Genomic DNA, 24,016 nt, shown 5'->3' with positions numbered 1-24,016 from the left:
CGTCCTTTCAAGTTTCACATTCATCACATAATCGGGCTATGAAGCGTCCCATACAGAGAAGGCAGCATCCGAAGGAATGAGCAGAACGTGTTTAAATAATACACACTACTAAATTTTACAGCTGTCCTTTTATATTCAAACGATATTAAGCACACTGTCACGTTGAACTGAAAACACTTTAGATCTAAAAATATACTATTGAAACAAATGACACAGTGAGAAACAAGACCGAAATCTATTTGTATAAAATACAGTCTATAATTTCAGAACAAATGTACATATAGCCATACTTGGATATCTCCTAAATTATAATCTGGGCATTTATATTTTTTAAAATTATCTCTGGTGAGTCTGAAATTTAGTATTTTCAGAGTTTAAATATCTATAATGAATCTTTATGTTTCTTTTTAAAACTGAAACTCAGTATAAATATAATTCTAAAACAAGATTCCTGACTTCAGAAAATTGTCTTCAGGTAACCTTTCTCCAGAAATCATTAGAACTAAAAAACTTCCTTAAAATTATACTTCCTTTCTTCTGAATGGGCTCCAAATAGAAAAGTTCATTAATTGGGCTTCATTTTAATTTTTTCCAGTTTTTGTATTCTTCTATGCTTTGACAACACTTTTACATTTTATCATATCTTCTCCCAAAACAAGCTGTTCATTGTATGTTGTTCTCAAGTATTTAACTGAAATACAACCCAAAGGAAGAAATTATGCTTGTTGCTTCAATACCCCTTAAGCATCCGTGATAATTTCAATCATAACAATTGCCAGGTTTGTGTTTTTATTCTGGATTCCTAATTATATAGGATTGAGCATAATTCAAAAGTTTCAGAATCACCTACTGCCAAGATTCTGGAAAATGTCTCTCTCAAAACAGAATGTAAATGCTCTGAGAACTCTCATACCTGCAACTAACATGTTCTGTGCACTTTTATGACATGAGGGGGTAAAGGGCCAGGTTCATCATGACTAATACTGTAATGCATCTACCGTCCTGCTACTCTGTCAGTCAACAGATAATGAGAACCTATTTTGTTTCCATTTGTAGTTATATATATATTTATATGTTGTTAATTTCTAAAGCTAGCTAGTATAAACTCAGGAGGATCAGCTTGATAAATATTTAAGTGTCATGGTCATTTTTGTGTTGATCTTATAAAAGTATTCTAGACCATGAATGTCGGCACATGAATGATTAGAGGAAGTAATGTTTCCTGAGAAGTGTCTAAAATGAGCAACCTTTCAATAGATGTTTTAGTTCTTAAATACCTCTTTATTTTAAACTGGTCTGTTCAAAGGAGCTACCTTTTGGCCTGTTTCACAAAATAGCAGGTTTGAGACTTTGAAAACTCTCACCTCTTTATCCTTATCTGGAATGAAGAAGTATCTTGGAAATCTTAATTTCTTTCTGGCTAAATTAGTAATAACCAGTTGCAATAACCAGCATGTATAAATGCACACACATACACAGACACACATACACACACAAGGAAAACAATAAAAGAGCCTACTAAGGAGTATGTTAATAAACTTCACTATAGAGAGATGGTCAAGAAGAAGAGCCATGGCTCCTTCTTCCATTTTTATAAGACATAACACAAGTAGTATTTTGGAAGGCTACTAAGTTATTTTTTTTCCATTTGTACCATTTCTTGATAAAAGTAGGATTTTTTTTTTGCATGTGTATCTACAGACTCTACAGGTAGGCAAATAAGAACTATGAGACCAGTGAATTACTTTTGGCTACTTCTGCTATGCTAATCAGGTGAGAGAAATCTGGGTTTTGTATTAGGAGCCCCTCTGAATGGCTTAATTCCTTTACAGCTACCATTAGCTGTCAGCCTCGCCATGGATATTGTCCATGTGCACTTTGAGGTAGTCATTCCTTGTAAACTTCTTATGGCAAAACTGGCATTCTGCCAGCGGACGATTGGGATTGTGAGTCATCTTGTGTCGGATCAGCATTTTCTTCAGGCTAAAAGCCAAGTCACAAACCTAGAAAAGACCCAAAGATACTAATCATATTACACTGAAAAATCTGAAGATACACCAATTTATCACTTACACAATATACATTATGCAAATTCCTATTATCAAGTATGTACTGACAGGCATAAGAACAAAAGCGCTCTTGAAATAAATGGAATTTAACATCCAAGGTAAACGGTACAGAAAATCAATTATAGTTCCAAGAGTTGTTTGCATTTCATGTGTGTCCCCCACATCCTAACCACCCTCCTTTCCCCCAGCTACTATATTTAAACATCTCTAGAGAAACAACTTCCTGTAAACAATGTCTTTCTCCACATATTATGAGTATATTGATGATTCCATAGTAAACCTCTTGAACAAAATGCCTTATGATCTAGAGGGCACCTTTCTAGTATACGGCATAAATAGCACAAGACATGTCTCACCAGTGATCCCTTCAAGTTGGACCCATTGGTGAAGTAAAAGGTTAACACTGCTTTAAGCATCCTAAGTGCAAGTTTAGGATTCCAGTTCTCTATTTCCTATTAAAAATACTTTACATTTTCTTCATGTAAGCTCTTCCACATTGCCACCTGGCTCAACAGGTATTAAACAGCTCAATAATTTAAAATATTGAATTAACCCAGAAGACGTGAGGCATAGTTATTCAAAAATAAAAATGAAATGGAATTCTTTTATAATACCAAATTTTCAAAGTTTGGTATTATTCACAAAAATTCCATTTTCATGAAATTCTTCAAAAGCACATGCACTGTAAAACTACTTAAATAATGTGAAAATTCCATGAAAAACATAGTGAATACAACGGCAGGGGTAAAGGCTTGGAGAGAAAGCTGAACTTCTGAATGAGGTGAAACTTAGGAAAACACAAAAGCAAATACATTTACTCTCTCCTCATGGGTGAAGAGGGATTTTACACCCACAGCAACAAGAAACTCAGAAGGGCAAGCCCCCAATTTAGTAAGGAGAAGGAGTAATCCAATAATAATGTATTTTGAATTATACATAAGTAGCAGCATAGTGTGATATAAAGAAAATAAGTTTCAGAGTCTTCTGTGTCCCCTCAATATTCATAAGTTAAAGCCCTAATCCTCAGTGTGATGGTACTTGAGGTGCAGCCACTGGGAGACAGACAGACAGACAGAGAATCTGCATCTCTTCCTGTTTTTACAAGGGCGTTAACCCCATCATAGGACTCCATCTTCATGAGCTCACCTAAACCTTCACACACCAAGGAAGGCCGTGTGAGGCATAACCAGGAGGAAGGCCCTCGCTAAAAACCCGACTACTCTGGCACCCTCATCTCAGATCCATGAAGGCAGAGGATCTTTATATATTTTATTCATTCATATATCCTAAGGGATAAGACAGTGCCTATAGAGTAAGCACTAAATAAGTGTTTGTTGAATTAACTAACCAAGTTTCATTCTGATTCTGTCACTTACTAAGGAAGTTTAAATGAACAAACTGCCTTTTAACTTCAGTTCCCTCACCTATAAAATGATCACAGTGACCATGAGCTCCCAGAATTAGTAACACTAAGATTAAATGAGGTAATCTCGCAAATGGATGTTATATTGCAGACATGCAATAAATGTTAGCACCTATTTTTTCTCTTTCATCTTCTCTGGCAAGAAGAATGATCAGCAGATTGGAAAGAAGAAACTGTAACAGCCACCACATGTGGAATTCGAGAGAGAACGTAGCTTTTATAAGGAGTAGCAGTTTCCTGTAACATACAAATGATCTGAAAGCAAATAGAATAATTTTCCAGAACAAACATAAAGCTTCCAGTCAATCTGAGGAAAGGACATTTTTCTTGTGAAATAAGTTTGTAAACATAAGTTTTACAAGCATAATTTAAAACAGACTATATACCTTTAAAGTCACTGAAAAAGCCAGGTAAGTTCACGTCATGTAGAAAAATCAAGGGATAAAAAGGAAAGATCCAGGAACACGAAACAGCATAAAATACATGAGTTATGATAGGTGATATACCATACTGAGTACCCTCAAAGACAGAAATTAGATTAAAAAGGAAATTTTACAAGGGGGGGTCAGAATGTGCATAAGTGTAGAAAATGGTGCCATGCGAGCGTGGTTGTGTAAAGGTACTGAGTAGCCCTTCCTCAAAAGCACTTTCGACAACAGAGACTGTTAGTATTTTCACAAACCCTAAAAGAACCAGGACTACCAGTACGATAGCTCCTAGTCAAAGATGTATATACAAGATGCTATTCCAGAATTATTTATAAAAGTGGAGTATGACAAATAACTTACTTGCCCAAAGGTGAGTATATTTGTTTTGATATAAAGAGATGGAGAAATACTTTCAGTTCTTAAAAAAAGATCATACTTCAAAAAGTATTTAAAGGCAAAGGAAAAAGTAAAGGGAAGAAAACAGAATAGTAAGATTAATGCACAATTTAACCTACAATACTGAAATAAAGACTGTAACTGTATCTGTATATATAAGTACTGGAGGAAAATATCGAGATTACTGTTAATATTAGTTGACATCAGTTGAGAAATGTGGGATTGTTTTGTCTTTATTCCCTTCTGTATTTCCTAATTTTTCTGGAACAAAAAAGGAAACTTTTATAATGTAACTTCCAAATATTACTTTGGATAGAAAAAAATGCAGTTGGTTGACTGAAGGTTGCACCTCCTCATCTTCCCTCCATGCCTCAAGCCCACTCCCATCAGACTTCTGCCTTAAGTGTTTCAACTCCCTAAACTGCTGTGATAGGTCACCAGCAACCTCCAGTGCCTAAATGTAACGGGGACTCCTGAATCCTCCTTTACCATGAAGTTCCTGCATCATGTAACATACCTGGCCATTTCCTCCTGCCTTTCATGTAGCTTCCATGAGGACCTAGTCTCGTTTTCCTTCTATTTTTCTGGCCATTTTCCCCTCCATTTTCCTGTACAGGCTCCTCCTCCAGCTTAACCTTTAAGTTTGGATCTCAGGGCCTGTTCCTTAGGCCACTTCTCCATTCACTAGGTGTTTTCTCCCCAGGGATCTTAATCATTAGTCATGCTTTTTGTTACTATTTATATGGAGATCACCCGCCAGTATCTATCTCTGATCCAGTCCTCTCTCCTGATCTGCATAGTGGAGGATCTAAATGCCTGCTCCATAGCTCACTGGTACTTCACACTCAGTGAGTTTAAAATTAAACTGGAATCTAAAAATTACAAGCTAGTAAATATGACAAAAAGAAGCAGCAGATTCACAGATATAGAAAACAAACTACCAGTGGTTACCAGTGGGGAGAGGGAAGGGGACAGAGGCAACATATAGTGGTAACAGATTAAGAGGTGCAAACCATTAGATGTAAATTCAGCTACAAAGTTATATTGTACAACACAGGAAATATAGCACGTATTTTATAATAACTACAAGTGGGACATAAAAAATTGTGAATCACTATATGTACACCTGTAACATATACTATTGTATATCAACTACACTTCAATTTAAAAAAAGACTCTGTCTCGCAAATCTAATTCTCAAAAAAAATGTGCCATCCATCTGACACTTGCTGGAAACCTGGCAGTCAGCCTTGATCCACTGTCTTCCTCATCCCCACCTCATTTAGCCCATTACCACTTCTTCCCTGTGCACATTTCGAGAAGGCATTTAATTGTCTCCATCTCTGCTGCCACAACCTGAGAGAAAACCATTACCTGCCTTGACCAGTGCTTCTCCAGCAATAAGAAAACGTTTCAGCATGCACCTGTTATCTGTATTTTTAAATAAAATATACCAAGTGTACTAAGGTACTTACAAGTTATACTATTAAAAACAAACTTTTAGAAGAATGTGAAAAAGATGAAACAATGTTTTCGTGTTAATAATTATGACTTCATATTTTCATTAGGCAACATCTAAGATATGATATATATTTAGGGTCAAAGTCATTTTTAACATAAGTGTAGACAAATACATATTTCAGATGTCTTGATAATTTCAGTTTTTTGGTTTACTTTTTTCCAGATATGATGGTGGCAATTTTTTTTATCTAAGTTTATTGCTGACTAGTCATATTGACTGCTGTTTTCTTTTTGTTAACTTGTGTCTGTATTATTAACATTATTTTCAACCTGTGGTTTCTGTATAGGACTCTTCTGTACAAGATCATTTTATTTAAAAACAGATCACAGAATCCATATCTCCGCCTAACTGAGAACACATAAATCGCAATCCTAACAAGCACGGAAAACAAGTGACAACCTGCATCGCCATGGAATTACCTCTCTTCCCTCAGATCGCAGTTAGTATATCACAAGAGGCCAGCTGTTAACAAGGACACCAAAGTAACAGAGGGCACCAAAGTCAAGTCCTCTATTCAATGATAATAAAGTTCAATTTTGTTCTTAGTTTTAAAATACACAATAAGCAGGGAACAAAGCTGTAGTCTTTCCTTCCCATTTCCCACTGGATGTCTCCTAGGCCTCCTAGGATATGCAGCTCATCACTCTGGAAACCAAGGCCTAGATTATTGCAATAGCCAGTGTCAGCGGTTCTCTAACAGGTGGTATAGTTTCCCCTCCCCTCAGGAAATGTTTGGAATTAGCGGGGGGTGTGTAACTGTTCTGAAGAATGCCAGTTGCTGCCTGCATTTTTTTTAAAAAGCTTATTAGAATATAATTGCTTTACACTGTTGTGCCAGTTTTTGCTGTACACCAAAGTGAATCTGCTGTATTTATACATATATCCCCATATGCCCTCCCTCTCGAGACTCCTTCCCACCCTCCCTATCCCACCCCTCGAAGTCATCACCCATCATGGAGCTGATCTCTCTGTGTTATGCAGCAGCTTCCCACTAGCTATCCATTTTACAGTTGGTAGTGTACATATGTCAATGCTACTCTTTCACTTCGTCCCAGCTTCCCCTTCGCCACCCATCCCCCACCCCGTGTCCTCGAGTCTGTTCTCTACATCTGCATCTTTATTCTTGCCCTGTCACTGGGTTCATCTGTACCATTTTTTTAGATTCCATATATATGAGTTCGCATACGGTATTTGTTTTTCTCTTTCTGCTTACTTCACTCTGTATGACAGTCTCTGGATCCATCCACCTCACTACAGATAACTCCATTTCATTCCTTTTTATGGCTGAGTCATATCCCATTGTACATATATGCCACATCTTCTTTATCCATTCATCTGTTGATGGGCATTTATGTTGCTTCCCTGTCCTGGCTATTGTAAATAGTGCTGCAGTGAACACTGTGGTGTTTCTTATATAGGGCAGAGATGCAAATTCCCTGTTACGTGTGGACAGTTTTACACTGTCAGAAGGACCCAGGTGGTAAATGCTATCTGAATCGCTCTGCATTGATCCTTACTCGCTTCTGTCCATACTCCACCCAGCAGGTGGAGGGACTTTTGAAAGTATAAATGTCATATTGCCACCGAAAATTGTTCCCTGGGGCCTTACGTACTTTAAGGGAAACTCCTAAACCCTAGCCCAGCTAATCAGCTTCAGTGTAGATTCAGTGTAGACTGCTGAAGACACCACAGCCTTCCTTCCTCAGTGCTTTCTCCCTTCTCTTCTTCTAGCTGCCTCCTATGAATTCCGCAGGGAGGTCTACATGATCTTTCTGCCAGAAGTCTTCTGTTAAATGCTCTCACAGTAGCCTTTGCTTTTCCTTTATAACACTTACCTCGAGTGCAATTAATTATTTGTGTGCTTTTTAATGCCTCTCCTTACTCGTCTAAGGAACAGGAAGGCAAGAGCAGTCATTCCATTGATATTGGGTGAACTCAAGAAAGAAAGAAAGGGAAAGACAGGCAGATGCCTGACAGATGGGATCGCTGTGAGCAACATGTGACCCAAAGGCTGTGGAATAACTCCGGAGAAACCAAAGAAGGTATCTTTTGAGATTATTTTCAAGTAAAAGAAACTCTAAATTGTTTTTGTAAGTATAAATGAAAATGTGTCATCATAAATAAGACAGAATTACCATTTATCCCCTATTTTCTATTTCCCTGTCTCCTTCTCTAAACCTCATGTCAAAAGAACAACAGATACCAAATTCTTCAATGGCTTCCAGTTGAAATTAGATTCAAAATAAACTCCTTAGCGTGGCTGAAAGGCTACCAGTTCGCTCTCCAACTTTACCTGGCATTCCTCGCGTCCTCTCTCACTGACTCCAGCTCCACCTGCCCTCTTACTTCCCCTAACACCCCACGCTCTTTTCCACCTACAGGCCTTGATTTATTTTGTTCCCTGAGCCCAGAATGCCCTTTCCCCCGTGGCTTACTCTTCATCTTTTAGGGTTCCCTAACTACTCTTTCACAGCCACCCCCGCCCCCGTTTTTTCCTTTCCCAATCTTCATCATAAAATGCAATGTGACATTTATTCAGGTGTATGTGTTACGTCTATGAGGGCAGGGGACGTGGCATCTCGCTCACTGTTTTATTTCAGTGTCGGCAAAGAACTAGGTTTAAGGGCTGACATCAGCTCCCACTGTGCACCAGGAACCACCCTTAGCGATTTCTAAACATTAGCTTGTTAAGTCCTCACAACCACCCTTTTAGGTAGATATCATCCCCATTTCACAGAAGGAAACTGACACTCACACACACTTGTGTCTGGAGCAGGTTGCCCAAGGTCACAGAACGAGGAAGTGGTTTCCAGGATTTAAACCCAGACAGTCTGGGTTCAGAGTCTATATCACCCCCCCCCACCCCCGCCGAGGGCCAACTACTATAAAAAGCTCTCACTTCAAACAGAGATATGTGAGCCCACTATCCTTCCATTTGCCTGGCTGACTCCGTTTTTAAGAAATAAAAAAAACTCTTTGAAAAAATAAAGGAGGTTCTCAGACAGTTCAGCTCACCAGTGTGTTGTGAGGGATACGAAACGCAAGTCCATTTTACACAGCCACCATGGGAACATGACGGCGGCGGCAAGCTGGGGAAGTGGAAAGGAAGTTGAGCAGGATACTGAAGTCATTGATGATGGCTCAGAATTAAGGAGTCGAGAAGATCCAACAGGAGACGGGATGGGAACAATCCAACAGATTGCTGAACGAGGGCCAGGGCAGGGGATTAAATGTCAGCAGAGAGTAGCTGATGTCATGGCTGTGGAACCAACTACCTAAACATTAAAAGCTATGTTTTCATGAACTTAAATGCAGTCATTAAGAGACTTCAAACTGATGCTCTGTATAAATCAGCCAAATGCAAGGACTTTTATAGTCATTTTAAAAACGGGCGAGCAAGAAGGAGTTCCAATAGTGCAACAGGGATGCTTCCTTTTCTTTCTTTCCACCTGTGATTCTTATACAACCCTTTAACCTACTCCAACTTGTATTAATGCACATCCCCAGAAGTGGGAAAATATTTTATTCTTTCTCTAGGCTGGAGGTAAACTGATTTTGTCATAAAGTGGCACAGCACGTTTAACAGAAAGTCCTTGGAGATACTATGAGAATTTTATACAGACATCTTCCATTAACAACTATTTATCACATACAATGTATGGACCACTTCAGTCAGGAGAACCATGACAAAGAGCACTCTGTCCTGCCCCTGTGGAGTCCACAGTGTTACGGAGAAATACTTGTAATGCCGTGAACGTTATGCCAAGAGAGGCACACAGGAGGGTGCGATGAACCCTTCCTGGATGCACAGGGCTTATCATGTCCTAAGTTGGGGAGTGACAGTCCAGGGAGAGGGAAGAAAATGTACAAAGGTGCAGAGGCGTGAAGAGCAAGGCTCAGGTGGGGAATGAAAACCATTCACTAAGGCTGAAGATGAGACGCTGTTAGAGGAATAACTTGACAAGGAAGTTAGAAGGCTGCAGCATCCTAGAGACCCTGATAACCACAGTAAGAACCTGGGAGGATGTATATTTTGCAAGTGGTGGGAACTGAAGAGAAGATTGAAACTAAAGTATAATTTAGTCAGCAAGCTAGAGAGTACACAACAGGAATCAGGGAGGCCAAGTGCTGTTCCACTCCAAGCCAGAAATGACTGGAACATAAACTGAGACAGTGGTCATTAATTCATTTACTCATTCCTTTAAAATATTCTTTGAATGCTTCTTTGTTTTCTTCATTGTTTTAGGGCTGGGAATACATCAATAAACAATAAGGAAAAACGGTTGTTATGGAGCTTATAATAAATGATAAATAACTTAACAAATATGTAATATTTCAGGTGGATGTAAGTACACTGAAGGAGAAGATGACTAGGGGGTGAGGGTTAAGAAAATAACAGAAATAAGAAAGAAATTTGAGCCGAGAACTGAAAGAAGGACAGGAACGGGTCATAAAGATACCTGAGAAGGGTGTTCCAGGCTAGGGAAACAGCAGATACAAAGAGCTATTCATAGGAGTGTACTTAGTGTGTCTGAAAGAACAGCAAGGAAGCCAGCCACGTGGCCGGAGTGAGGTGGAGGTGGTGGCGAAGTCAGAGAGGCAGGGCGTGCCGATCACGTGGGGACGCCCAGACTCTGGTAAAGCTTTGGTTTTCACTCAAAGTGAGATGGACAGTCATTGAGGGTTTGAGCAAATGAGACTAATATAAAACATATATTACCTACACATGCATACATAAAATCTGACTCAGGTTCTAGAAGGATCACTGTGGGTGACTGATAATGCTATTGCATTATTTCAGGAGACTAGGCTGGTAGCTGTGGAGGTGTGTGAAGTGTTCAGATTCTCAACTTGTTTATAAAGCCAGTCAGATGCTCTACTTCACTGGATGTAGGGAGTGAGAGGAAGAGAGAAGTGAAGGTGGGCAATGAAAATTTAGAGAAGGTGACAGGTTTGAGAAATACAGAGAAGCAAGGAGGCTCAGGAATTACTGGGGCTGAGAGGAAGCTGCGTGGGTTTGATCCCTGGAATCCTGACTTGGCCAGTTATAAGCAGTGAATGACAGGCAAGTAACTCAACCGCAGGCAGCCTCCACTGCTTCCTATAGGTGGAAATAACACCTATATATTTCTGGACTCTAGTGAAATCAGAGAGACTATATACAAACTATGGACCCCTGTGTCTTTGTGACGACGGAAGCTCAACCAGATGATGCTATTGGTCATGGCTCAGGGGAAAAGAGGTGTCTGGCACGAGGCTCAGACCTTCCGTTTGGGCTATATGGAGACAGTGGAGTTCTCGGAGACATGAGTAATTGAAGGAAATATGCTGAGAGACTAAGAAGGCTGGGGAGATCCTGATTTCAGTATGGAAAACAGGAGAGATGTCTCATAATATCTGCGTAGAATTCGAAAGAGAGATCCAGGCAGGAAAAAGAAAAATCTGGATGTCATCTACCATATGTGCAGTAGCGAAAGAGATTTAAAGTTCAACAGGCGCGGCATGCTGGGACTGCTGCAGCGCGTGGGATGACTGGGCCTGAGGGGTTACTGAGAGTCGTGCTGATGAGTGAGGTGGCATTTCAGCAAAACTGTAAAGAACTGAGATGGATATATGTCAGTTTCTTCTTTACAGCTTTGCTCAAATGCCACCCAAGAGCCACTCCAATGTCACACACACACACACACACACACACACACACACACACACACACACACACATATGGTAGACAGTGGGAACGGGAGCGGAAAAGGACTCTTCTAGGCAGAGGGAATAGTGTATGCAAGCTACACGGAACAGGAGACGGAGAGAGGAAACAATGTCACTGCTTCAGGAAACTCTGTTAGTGCAAAGAAACGGCAGAGTACTGACAGATATGAGAGTATTAAGACAGAAAATAATAAGAATTGACAAAGACCATACCAGTTTTTCAGTCAAGTAGGAAGGTGGATTTTACCTTATAGGTTGTGAGAAGCCATCACAGAGAAGCACATGATTGAGTTTATATTAAAAAAGTCACACTGTGATACTACTTCCAAACCCGAAGAATTAAAAAGGAGCATAAGAGAACACTATGAACTGTATGCCAACAAATTAGATAAGCGAGTTGGCGTGGACGAGTTCCTAGAAATACACAAATTACCAAAACTGACTCAAGAAGAAACAGAAAAATTCAGAGGACCTATAACAAGTAAAGAGATTGAATCAAAAAACCTCCCGACAAAGAAAAGTCCAGAACCCAATGGTTTCACTGATGAATTCTACCAAACATTTAAAGAAGAATGAACACCAATCCTCTCAAGCTCTTCCAAAAAACAGAAAAGGCGGGAACACTTCCTAACTAACTCTGTGAGGCCAGCATGACCTTAATACCAAAGCCAGTCAAAGATATCATAATGAAAAAAAACTAGACTAATAACACTATGAATATATATGAAAAAAATCTTAAAATGAACAAACAAAAAACAAGACAAAACAAAACACAAAATCCTAACAAGCTGAATCCAAAATCATGTTAAGAGGGTTGGGAGCCATGACCAAGTGTTATTTATCCCAGGTCTGTAACAGTGGTTCAACATAGAAACCAAACAATGTAATACATCACATTAATAGGACAAAAGGAAAAAGAAAGATCATTTCAAATGATCCAGAAAAGCATTTGACAATATTCAAAACCCTGGGTTGATAAAAATATTCAGAAAACTAGAAGAGAACCTCCTCAACATAATAAAGGGCATGTATAAAAAACATCTAACATCATATTCAATGGTAAAAGACTGAAAAAAAATGCAAAAGAATGGACCTCTACCTCACACCATATACAAAAATTAATTCAAAATGGATCAAAGGCCTAAATGTAAGAGCTAAAACTATAAAACTCTTAGAAAAGACTATAAGGGTAAATCTTTATGACCTTGAATTTGAAAATAGATTCTTCGATATGACATCAAATGCATGATAAGGAGAAAATGGACAAATTAAACTTCATCAAAATTGAAAAGTTTTGTGCATCAAAGGAGACTATCCAGAAAGCAAAAAGAGAACATACAGAACGAAAGAAAATATTTGTAATCATATCTGATGAGGGTCTTGTACCCAGTATCTTATACTCAACAACAAAGAGACAAGCAACACAATTTTAAAATAGGCAAAGAACTTGAATAGACATTTCTCCAAAGAAGATACACAAATGGCTGAGAAACAAGTACATGGAAAGATGTGCAACATCATTAATCCTTCGGGAAATGTAAATCAAAAGGACAATGATACACCACATTCTCTAAGATGACAGTAATTTTAAAAAACAGAAAATAACAAGTGTTAACGAGGATGACGAGAAATTGGAATCCTTGTACATTCCTGGTGGGAATATAAAATGGTACAGCTACTGTGAAAAACAGCGTGGCAGTTCTTCAAAAAGTCAAACACAATCACCATGTGGACACAGCGATTCCACTCCTAGGTGTCTACCCCAAACAACTGAAAACAGGTACTTAAAACTGGTATACACACGTTTGTCTCAGCACTGTTCACAACAGCCAGAAGGTAGAAACAACCCAAATGTTCACCAGCTGATGAGCAGATAAACAAATTGTGGTGTATACACACAGTGGGGTGTCACTCAGCCATGAAAAGTAACCTTGTGCTGAGACCAGCTGCAGTGCAGATTATCCATGCAAACACTGTGATAAGGGAAAGAAGCCAGTCACAAACGGTCAAGTGTTGTATCATTCATTTGTATTAAATACCCAGAATAGGTCAATCCATAGAAATGAAAGCAGACCGGTGCATGCCAGGGTCTGGGGAGACTGAGGAGTAACTGTTTAATGATCACGGAGCTTTGTCTGGGGATGATGAAAATACGTTGGAATCAGAGGCGATGGCTGCTCGGCATCGTCAATGTTCTAACCACCACTGAATTGTTCACTTTAAAATGGTGAATTTTATGTTATGGGAATTTCATTTCGATTTTTTAAAAATCACCTTGGTGGGGTGGAGAACACATACACTGGAGATTGGATGTGATAAGAAATAGCGAGGTGACGGTCCAGGCTATGCCCTGCTAGCGGGAATGGAAACCGAGAGGAAGGAATGGATTTGAGAACTATTTAGGAAGGAGACAGACTGGAAGTGGAGGGGGAGAAAGTATGACTTCTGTCTGGATTGAAGAGGTTAAGAGGATAAGATTCTGGAACAGACAGCCAGTTCTCTGAGCAGCCTGCATTTCAGGGAAGTTTTGGAGGCATTAAATTTGGATCTCTCCTGAATGGACCACTCTGAACTGCAGATAAGGCTCAGAGAGATTTGAACATCTGACCGAAGTCAATGGGACAGAAGTAGATAGAAAAAAATCATGCTTGTAGCATAATTAAAAAAAATAATAACATCATGGTCCAGTTTATCCAAGGAAGTGCTCCACAAAAATACTCAGCATAAATAAAAGTCAGGTAGAGTGTGATGGTAGGAAGATATCCATACACAGTGACTGTTAATTTCTATCTCCCATCACTTATTTGTGTAGTTATGCAATTAAAAATTCCAAAAAAGTTTTGCTTTTATGAAAATGCTTCCAATAAAAGCACCAATGATTGAATGTTCAATCCACTAAATTATTAAACTGGCTGTACCCCCAGTTCAGGATAGAGCTCTCCAAGTGTACATTTCTTTCTCTACAAGTAGTTCTCTCCTTAAAGAAGTTCACTGTTGATAAAAGTATTTTTATGAGTAGGCCCACTGGGAGTACATTGTTGCCTTAACCTTACCACCAAAGTTTCACAGAAAGACAAGGAAAACATCTTAGGTTTCTGAGTTTCCTTTCATATGGACTGCTTACTCCATCTTTATCCTTTGGGGTATGTCAAGGGGACTGAGTACTTGAGTTTCCCTCAACATGTAAAGAGAACTATGTACTGTGCAATTTCACACATTACAACTTTAATGTTTCTTCTTACATTAAGCTACATTAATACTTTTTCTTTTTTGCTATTTTTTGTTAGAAATATGAACAAAAAATAAGTGTTTTCCCTAACACCTGTGTCAATTTTCTGTCAACTGTCAATCTTACCCAGAATTGTAATGCTGTTCACTGATGAACCATTTTCCTCTAAATTAATCAATGATCCAATTAATTTTACTGACAATGATAGTATTTCTGTTCTTTCATTAATAATGTGAATAACTATGGCAATAATTTCATTTCACTTCAAATGTCATGAGCAGAAAATCCAAACAACTAGCAGTTGTGTTTTTTAAACAAAGGGAGTTCATGCATGTTTTAGAAATTCACTGTTTGGCTTTAACAAAATAAATAATATCTATAACCAGTGAAATCTCTGGTTTAACAATCATTAACCTGTCAAAGACTTGGACAGACACATGAAAGCTGTCTTGAATCATCATGCATTCATACCTTGGAAGAACAACTCAATTGCATTAAAACAGGGTACAAGCATATCTTAAAGAAAATCAGAGTTCATTTGCTGCCAGTAAACTAGGACAAAAAACATTGCTACAATGTGGTTACACAGGTCATGCCATCAAAAGGTAGAAAGAGCACAGGACATTAATAGACACAGATCAGCCCTGTAAAGCGTGCACACACACACGCACGCACACTCTCTCTCATGCATGTACAAACAGATGCATGGATACACCCACACATACATACATATCTCCTGTTATCGGAGGTTACTGGAGGACACTAGTGAAAGAAAAGGGAAGCCAAACTCACATCACACTGAAAAGGCTTTTCTCCGGTGTGCGTCCTCTTGTGCTCATCCAGGCCTCGCTTCTGGCTGAAGGCCTTGCTGCACTCTGAGCACTTGTATGGCTTCTCCTGTAGGCAGTGAAAAGAGACCATGAATTCGAGTGAATACAGAGCCCTCCTTATGAAGGTGTACGTGGGAGAGTGTTTTATCTAGTTCTGCAAGATGCTGCAGCACCTGCACAGTGGTGTCATTAATTATTTTAAATTTTCTGGGGAAAACAGGAGTACTCAAAACCTGTTGGGTAGTCTTAAAACTACCAGATGGTTCACAGTTCCAACCCTAGATTGCACAAACTTTCTTTCGATGCACTCATGTCTGTGTGAAGTGAGATTCTGCATGACTGTGAACTAACTACTTACGGAACTGAACTTAGGTTTTCTTTTGGTCTCAGAGAGCCTGCCATAAGGGCTTTGTGGACCAAGAGAGCTTGGGACTCCTGGTTTAGATGGTGCAAACTGTTCACTGTCTCAAAGGGATTCCTGGGAATGAAAGCTCAGAAGCACATGTTCAACAGATTTTGGGGGTAAATTTAAGAAGTTAGAGCTCAACTGAAATTTAAGTATTTTCATTTCTATTGTCCAATCTTTTTTCCTAGGTAGGAAAAAGATTTTATAAAAGATTTTATAAAGATTCTATATAAAAGATTTTATAAAATCTAAATTACTTTTTAAAATGAGGCCTTTTTTTTTGTTTTTACAGCTAGTAATAGACTCTTAAGGGAAAGAAATATCTCCATTGGAAAAGGAAAAAAATATCCAATTTCCTTAGCCATCTATGATACCAGGAACTTACATCATCATTTTTTAGCTTGGAATAAATTGCAAAATAAATTAATTAACATTGTTTCATCAAAACAGCTAGCCACTAATTACTAAATAGTGCACTGATAAAAAGATCTGTTTAAAGTAAAATTGCAGTAAGATGTTTTTTCAAATATATTATAGCTTCAAAAATATTGTTATAGACACTTTGAATTGAAGTAGTGTGTATATATGTTTTAAATTTCATGTTATGTAGACAAGTTCTATTTGTATTTTCTCCTTAGTACTTAAAAGACATGAAAATTTTCAGACATACAAAATGGTACGTAAACAATCAAATACACATACGTGTACCCACCGGCTAGCTTAAGAAACAGAATATTCTTTTTTTTTTTTTTTTTTTTTTTTCGAGGCAAGGAATACAACTTTATTTGGAAAGCCGGCAGACCAAGAAGATGGCAGACTCGTGTCTATCAAAAAACTATCTTAAGAAACAGAACATTCTTGTGAACATGTGTAGCTTCTGTTCGTTCATTCTTAGTGACTGCAGCATTACATTCAGTGGCTACATTCTCCAGTGATGGATGGTTAAGTTTTTCCCAATTTTTCACTCTTACAAATAATGTTGTTCTGAGTATTCTTGTAAATGTATACTTGAACACAGGTGAGCATAATTCCCTATGGCATGTACATCTAGAAATGGACTGAACCTTCAGCTTTCCTAGGAATGGCCAAGTAGCTCTACAAAGGGAATTAACCATTTTACACTCCAATATCCAGTATATTCTTATAATTTTATCACTGTAGTTTACAAATTTTGAAACTCTCATTAGGTACACGATGAGTATATGTAAGCTTAAAACTATTATACTCCTGGAAAATAGGACTTTTTATCATTTTGAAGTGACCTTCTTCATCTGTAATCGTCTTTTTTACCTTAAAATTAATTTAGTATTAATATAGCCATAAAAGCTTTTTAAAAGTAGTATGTGCTGGAGGTTGGGAGATGTGAGATGTTGGTCAAAGGGTGGTACAAATGTGCAGTTAGAAGATGAATAAGTTCTGGAGATCTAATGCACAGCATCACGAAGCACTGTAGCATGTATTTCAAAGTTGCTAAAAGACGATATTAAATGTTCTCATCACAAAAAAAATGATAATTACATGACATGATGGAGGTGTTGCAATATGCAAATATATCAAATCAACACCATTGTACACCTTAAACTTATACAATGTTATATGTCAACTGTATCTCACTTCAAAAAAAAAAGGCAAAAAGTAAAATTAGTATTTGCCTGGTACATCCATCCTTTTACTTTCAAACAGTCTATATGCCTAGGAATGATAAGCGTCTGTTGTAAACAGCATACAACTGAATTTTTTTAACCCAAACTGATGTCCCTTTTTTTAAGATGGTGAGTTTTGCTTTTTAATATTTATTATTTATTCTCATTTATAAATTATATTGTTATAACAGCATTTAATTACTATTATAATAAATATAATACAATGGTATATTTATTACTATTATTAATAATATATTTAAATAAATTTCTAACATTCTATTTTGTGCACCACTTTTATCTTGCTTGTTTTCTAAGGTTTTTCCCCCTATATTTTCTTTCCTGTTTTGGATTTCCTTTCCCCCCTGTATTATTATGGAACTTGCAAACTCTATTTCTATCTTTTTAGTGGTTATCCTTAAATTTTTTTTTACCATGTAGATTTAACACAATCTAAAGTTTATATATTCTCCCTCGTAGTAATTAACATGCGCTGTAGAATGCTGTCTTACATGTTATGTGCAGCAGTATTTCATTTGTATCTTGATTTTTAATGCCCAGTGTGGCATCATTATCTTATACAGTCACTGTGCTTTACCTCTACACACTTTAACAAACTCTTACTTTTCGTGCTTTCTTACATATTTGAATTTCCAAGAAGCTGTTGATAGTAAAGTCTGATTTTGACTGAAAATGGGCTTTGTTTCTTATTTGTCAGCGAATGAAAGCCCGACAACCCCCAATTAGATCTGTTTTTCACGTCTCTTAACCTGCCTTTGCCATTTCCATCTCTTTGTACTGCACTCTGTAATTTCGTTCGAATCAGCTGATCAATTCGATTCAGCTATGAATAACTTGCTACCTAATAGGATCATCTGAGTTTCTAATTTCCATTACTGCATTTTAATTTCTAGAACTTTCTATGTGGTTTTTAATTTATGCTTAATTTTTGATACAATCTTACTTTCTATTCATGTTGCTTATGCCTATTTAAAAATATTCTAGGCATTTATACAACTTTCTTCATCTGATAAATCATTATCTTATGTGCTCTGGAAGTCTAGTTCTTCTATTTGTGGTTTCTCCTGTCTCCTGCTCATGGCTCTTGTTTCCTTGGGTGTTTATGGAATTTGAAATCATGAATGCATGTTTGGTGGTCTTTATCTGTTAAAATCCTGTGACCCTCAGGATGAGGGTAAGTTCCTCCAGACAGCATTTGTGTTTGCTTCTGCCAAGCACTCTGGGATGCTATCAATCAAAGACCATTTTAAGTTTACTTCTTGCCTGTGGGTTTTCGGGTCAGGCAAGCATTTTAAGTCTGAACTGCAAACACACTTGAGGGAAGCACTGTGGTTACAAACTCTAAGGAGAACTCTTTCTCTAGCCGGCAATTACTTCAGGACAGTTAAACGTCCCGAGCATCTGTTTGCCAAAAGTAGATTATTTCTAGTCTCTGATTTCATTTTGAGCTTAGCCTTTCTGGGGTCCCAGAATTATGGGGGGATGTGGTTCCACCCTGCCCTTTAACCCAGAGCTCGTCTCCCTTTCCATCACCACTAAAAACCAAGTTTTGAGTTTACCGAAACTATAAACACCCTGTAAGGTGCTGCATCCTCAACCTGACCTCATCACTCTGGAGCTGGGTTTCAGTTTTGTTTTGTTGGGTCCTGGAGATCACCATTACTTATTTACACATTCAGATATTTGCTGTTTGCTTTATTTTATCCAGCACTGATAGTATTGTACGGGGTATCTTTTCCAGGATATGGAGTCTACCATATTGCCAGAAATGGAAGTAACTATGTATAATTTTCAGGACATGGAAAATGTGTTTTAATTGACTGTTCACAATCAACAGAAAAAAAGTAACTGTGTTTTCTTAGCGAAATACGATGTTTATGGCTTTTCCCCTCTAGTCTGGATAAACACAATCTCTTTTCACATGTTGCATTATTCTTAGCATCTATTATCTCTTCAAATACTGCCTGGTTTAAAAAAAAAAAAACTTTAAAAGGAAAATGTAGTTCTAAGTATTTAGATGAGAAATTTTCTGGGAATTCCCGGGACTGTTTATTAGGCTTTTATTACATCCGAATGTTTCATTTAAACTTAATTTTTTAAAGCATATAAAATATATCAATACAATATACATGAGAAGGAAAAAAAAAGGAAAGCTTTTCTGCCTGCAACTTATCTGTAAAACCAGATCTTGTGAAGAAGTGAGAGGCACATCACTGTGGCAGCTACCAATGACAGGTAAATTTATCTGGCAGAGAACAACCTAAGACAGGACCAACTAGCTGAATGACATCCTAAGAGAAGTGTCAGGAAAGAGAAGGCAGTGAAAAGCAAGGTCTCAGCATCACTGATTAAGACCATTCCTCTCACTCATTCCTAAATTTCCTTGTAGGAGATACTGTCTAGGTAAACATCCTAAAGATGGCCCTATGGAGACGTAGAGGTTCCCAGCCAGGATATGGAGATTCTGGCAGGTCACAGGGGGCTTTGCAGTTATCACAGGAGACTGGAAGTCTCACATGTGTTATGCATTGGCTTGGACTGAATGGATAATGTCTTATACACACATTCACTCACCCAAATATTGATATTTTCAAATGTTTACAGATAATATTGGTGATTAATTCAATGTACTCGCTTACAAAAGACATTGAATTATATCACTTTCACTTAATTATTTTCTCCTATAAGACACCAAAAGTCCAACAGCCATCACGTGTTTCTATGTGTACGCTGGCAGGAAAGTGGGGGGTGAGATTTATAATGTTACAAAGGTCCCTCCAATTCAGAAAGTTTGAGAATCACAGTTGGAAGAGGGATCCATTTGATTAAGTAGTTCTGTATTTGCCTGGACTCTCTCTTCTCTACCAAGAACCATTTGTAGCCAGGGACTCCTTGGGGGTTTGGCCCTCAGATAAGTTCACAAAGGACCCCACAGTCACATTTCCCTGTCAGTCTAGAAAGAAAGGTTCTCTGAGTCCTTAGGCCATAGCGAAGTATAGTAAGGAGAAGCCATGGCCTGTCTCTTTCATCCCTAGTTCTTACACAAAGAGTGCATACTTTTCCTGAAGGTACTGCAAGGAAGGATATAGTTCGTGACACATGTTGGTCAGACTGCTTTATGGTGCTCCTTGGAAGGATCCTTAGTGCCCACCCTTGAAGGGATTCCAATTTGTAGTGAATGGTGCCAGAGCAGATGTTAGAGAATTCTTGCTCCAGATAAAAAAGCTTTTATACCAGAGGAAGAGCCAGGAGCTCACAGGTCACTCATCTCAAATTTAAGAACAACAAATGAACTGAGATAGGATTGGAAATAAATGCATTTTCTTTCTCAGGAAACCCTCATTCCCCTTCCTTACTAATTTCTTCCATTACTCCTGATCAGCCATGTGAAAGAAATATCACCCTTCACATGGTAAACACAGTTGGGCACAAAGAGTAAGCTGAATGGTACAGAATGTATTATTACAAAGACACCTGCACCTGTTCCTTTCTCCGAAAATTCTGAAAAAAAAATCTTTGCTGCCTCTAGAACATTCCAGAGTATACTTAGCCCTAAGCTAGCAGTCTGGAAGAATCCATGCTTGTGTGCAAGGTGCACAAGAACTTCACGTCTCATCTTCAATGCCTATCCTTGCTGTAAGGTTCACTGAAGATGGTGGTGGTTGGGTAATTAGTGATTAACATAGCAAAGGACCACGTGACAGAGAAAGCTTAGGAAGCCATAATAGGCTTTGACTTCTTACTGTCAGGTTAGGCAGCAGAGCTGAGGCTGAGCTATCTACCACCTTCCCAAGGGCACACTGGAAAACAATCTGCGGGCTGCTGTGGCTGGAGTGTAAGCGTGTTTGGATACCGCTGGATTCCAAAGGCCCCACCCCCCTCCCCCACAAAGAACACACCCAACAACATCATGTTAACATTAATCACATCCTCACTTCATTAATTCTCTCCCTCTATCTTTCCCTCTGTTACAAAATCTTTAAACTGGGCACAAAATCTGATTCAATGAAATATTACGGAAACTGTTCATAACACTGTTTCAGAGTGGAATGCATGGTATAAATTACACGTTTTAACTCATTAGCTGGGTTTAACTAGACACAAAATGATTAGGTTCTTGATTAATTCTGTTTCTGAATGATTGTACAGTTTAAGTGACAAATAGCTTATCCTTTGTCATCATAACTGGGGAGCCACTATTAAAGGGAGGCGATCTACTTGTCAGTTAAACTGTGTGATCTATCCAAGGCGGAACGCCTCAGCAGTCCAATCAGCCTGGCGTTAATCAAACATCCTCTGGCAGAATTCATTCAGAAGGTAGGATTTATAGAGCTCCATGCCCTGCACCTTGTGATGTAGCTAATAAAAACTCATATTTTTGTGCTAATGCCCATCTATTAAAGGAACAGAAACTTCAAATGTTATATTTCTTGCCAACACTAACTCAATAAATTTTGAAATCATTTGAGAGTGCTCTACAGAAATAAGTCGCACTGCGTATAAATCTTGGAGGGATCTGAATGTTGAAATTCTTTGAAATAGAAGTTTATTGGGGGCTTCCTCATAGTTTAGCTAAGAATTGCTTGCCAGGAGGTAAAGAAGCAGGTCCCCCATTACGCAGACTACCAAAGACAAGGATGCGTCATGGGTAGATTATCCACGTGCTGTAGATACATCATCCAAAGATTCCTTATGAGTGCTTTCATGCTAGGCCACAATCAAACAGAAACAGAAAATATCACGAATGAGCATCTTCCCTTGTAGTCAGAGGTCAATGTAAATGGTGTCAGGAAGTCATGGAATGATGGTTAATAAATGTTTTCATGGTAGCCTGACCTCAATACAATGAAGAAAGGAAAATTAGTAAAGCAATTAAAAGAACACAGGCAGGCAAGTGAGTATGGTGAAGACCGTCAGAGCCTGGGGTATTCTGAATATATATAAACACAGTGTGCTTATGAGTGGGTTCAACTTGTGAGTAAAACGCTCAGTTACTATAGCTGAAATGAAAGTTTATTCACTTGATGGGCAAACCTTTTCCCTATTTGTCTTCCTCAAAGCTGTAACGAGACCAAGAGTGTCTGTGCTGTTAATGAAATAACTTCCACATGAGCAACTTGGATATCAAGTACAATTTGAGACAAGAAACTCACTAAAGAGGAATCAAAGGTAGAAACAAGTGTCTCTGAGTCTCTCTTTCTCGCTCACACACACACACACGTGTGTTAAAATTAAAAGTTATCTTTTGTTACAAATTAATTTCATTTGATTACTTTTTCTAGATTAAGGTATTTCATAAGTATTAATGTTTATCCTGTTAGAGTTCAGAGAAACAAAGGCGTTTACTAGGTGATCATTTCCTATTTTTAAGTTTAAAAGAAAATCCAAAACACCTCATGAAGCAGAGGTTCATAAATTTCTTAAAAATGAATTATGAATTTCTTAAATGCATGGATTTCATTTTAAGTTATAAATTTCTTAAATATGAAATTTCTAAATAAACAAAAATTTTGTAAGTTTTTAGTTTCCCATCTTCTCAGCTGCTACAGCAGTGGTTGATTTTCTTCTGTTGGACATACTACAAACTTTGACAGAGATGAAATGGGCAACTTGTAATTAAAAGGGCTGCATTATATTTTATATTCTTAAAGGATTTCAGACAACGTCACTTAACCCTCAAACTTTTCCATCTGCAAAATGTCTCACTAGTTTCCAAAGTGGAATATGGCACCTCAAGTGTAAGGAAAGATCACATACAGACAGTCTTAGCCTCTTTCCATCCTGCACCTTGGCAATACCCACTTGCCAAACTTTCCTTAGACAAGGCACAGAGCTCCGCTGTGATCTAGAGCAGGGTTTCTCAGCCTCAGCTCTACGGATGTCTAGGGCCAGATAATTCTTTGTTATCAAAAGAAACACCCACTAGATATCAATAGGACCCCACCCAAGTTGTGACTTCTCAAAATATCTCCAGACATTGCCAAATGCATCCTGAGTGGCAAAATCGCAGAAGCACTGTACAGAAGAGTGCTTCTGGACCTATCTGTAGTGAAAGGTTGTTTTTTTCTCAATGTGCTGCTGATACTTTTCTAAAATATATTTGAAACGAATTACTAAAAAAAGATCATGCACTTAGATGTGTGGCAATGTCAAAATGCTATAAAAGTTCTAAACACTTCCTTGTAATTTCTGTACTTCTCACAGACCAGAAACAAAAGAGTTTGTGGGCTGGTACTGGTTTTTTTAGCCATACTTTGAATAGCACTGATCTAGAATAAAAATGTCTGATCACAAGACGTTCATGGTTCAATCATCATCTAGGTGAACAAATTCTAAAATAGAA

At 38.1% G+C, this 24,016-nt stretch overlaps 1 protein-coding gene across 1 annotated transcript in view; it reads right to left on the bottom strand.

Moving 5' to 3' along the window:
* Nucleotides 1-235: 235 nt before the first annotated feature.
* Nucleotides 236-24,016, bottom strand: part of PRDM5 (PR/SET domain 5) — a 207,029-nt gene continuing 183,248 nt past the window's right edge. The window contains exons 15-16 of the mRNA XM_057706946.1: nucleotides 15,569-15,673; nucleotides 236-2,003 (exon numbers count right to left, since the gene is read on the bottom strand). Coding sequence (XP_057562929.1) covers nucleotides 1,839-2,003; nucleotides 15,569-15,673 — 270 coding nt within the window. The 3' untranslated portion in view covers nucleotides 236-1,838. The remainder of the gene's footprint in view (nucleotides 2,004-15,568; nucleotides 15,674-24,016) is intronic.

The sequence above is a fragment of the Hippopotamus amphibius genome, chromosome 13 (assembly GCF_030028045.1).
Source record: "Hippopotamus amphibius kiboko isolate mHipAmp2 chromosome 13, mHipAmp2.hap2, whole genome shotgun sequence".
NCBI lineage: Eukaryota > Metazoa > Chordata > Mammalia > Artiodactyla > Hippopotamidae > Hippopotamus > Hippopotamus amphibius.
Note: the sequence above shows the minus strand (reverse complement) of the source record. Positions and strands in the feature narration are given on the sequence as shown.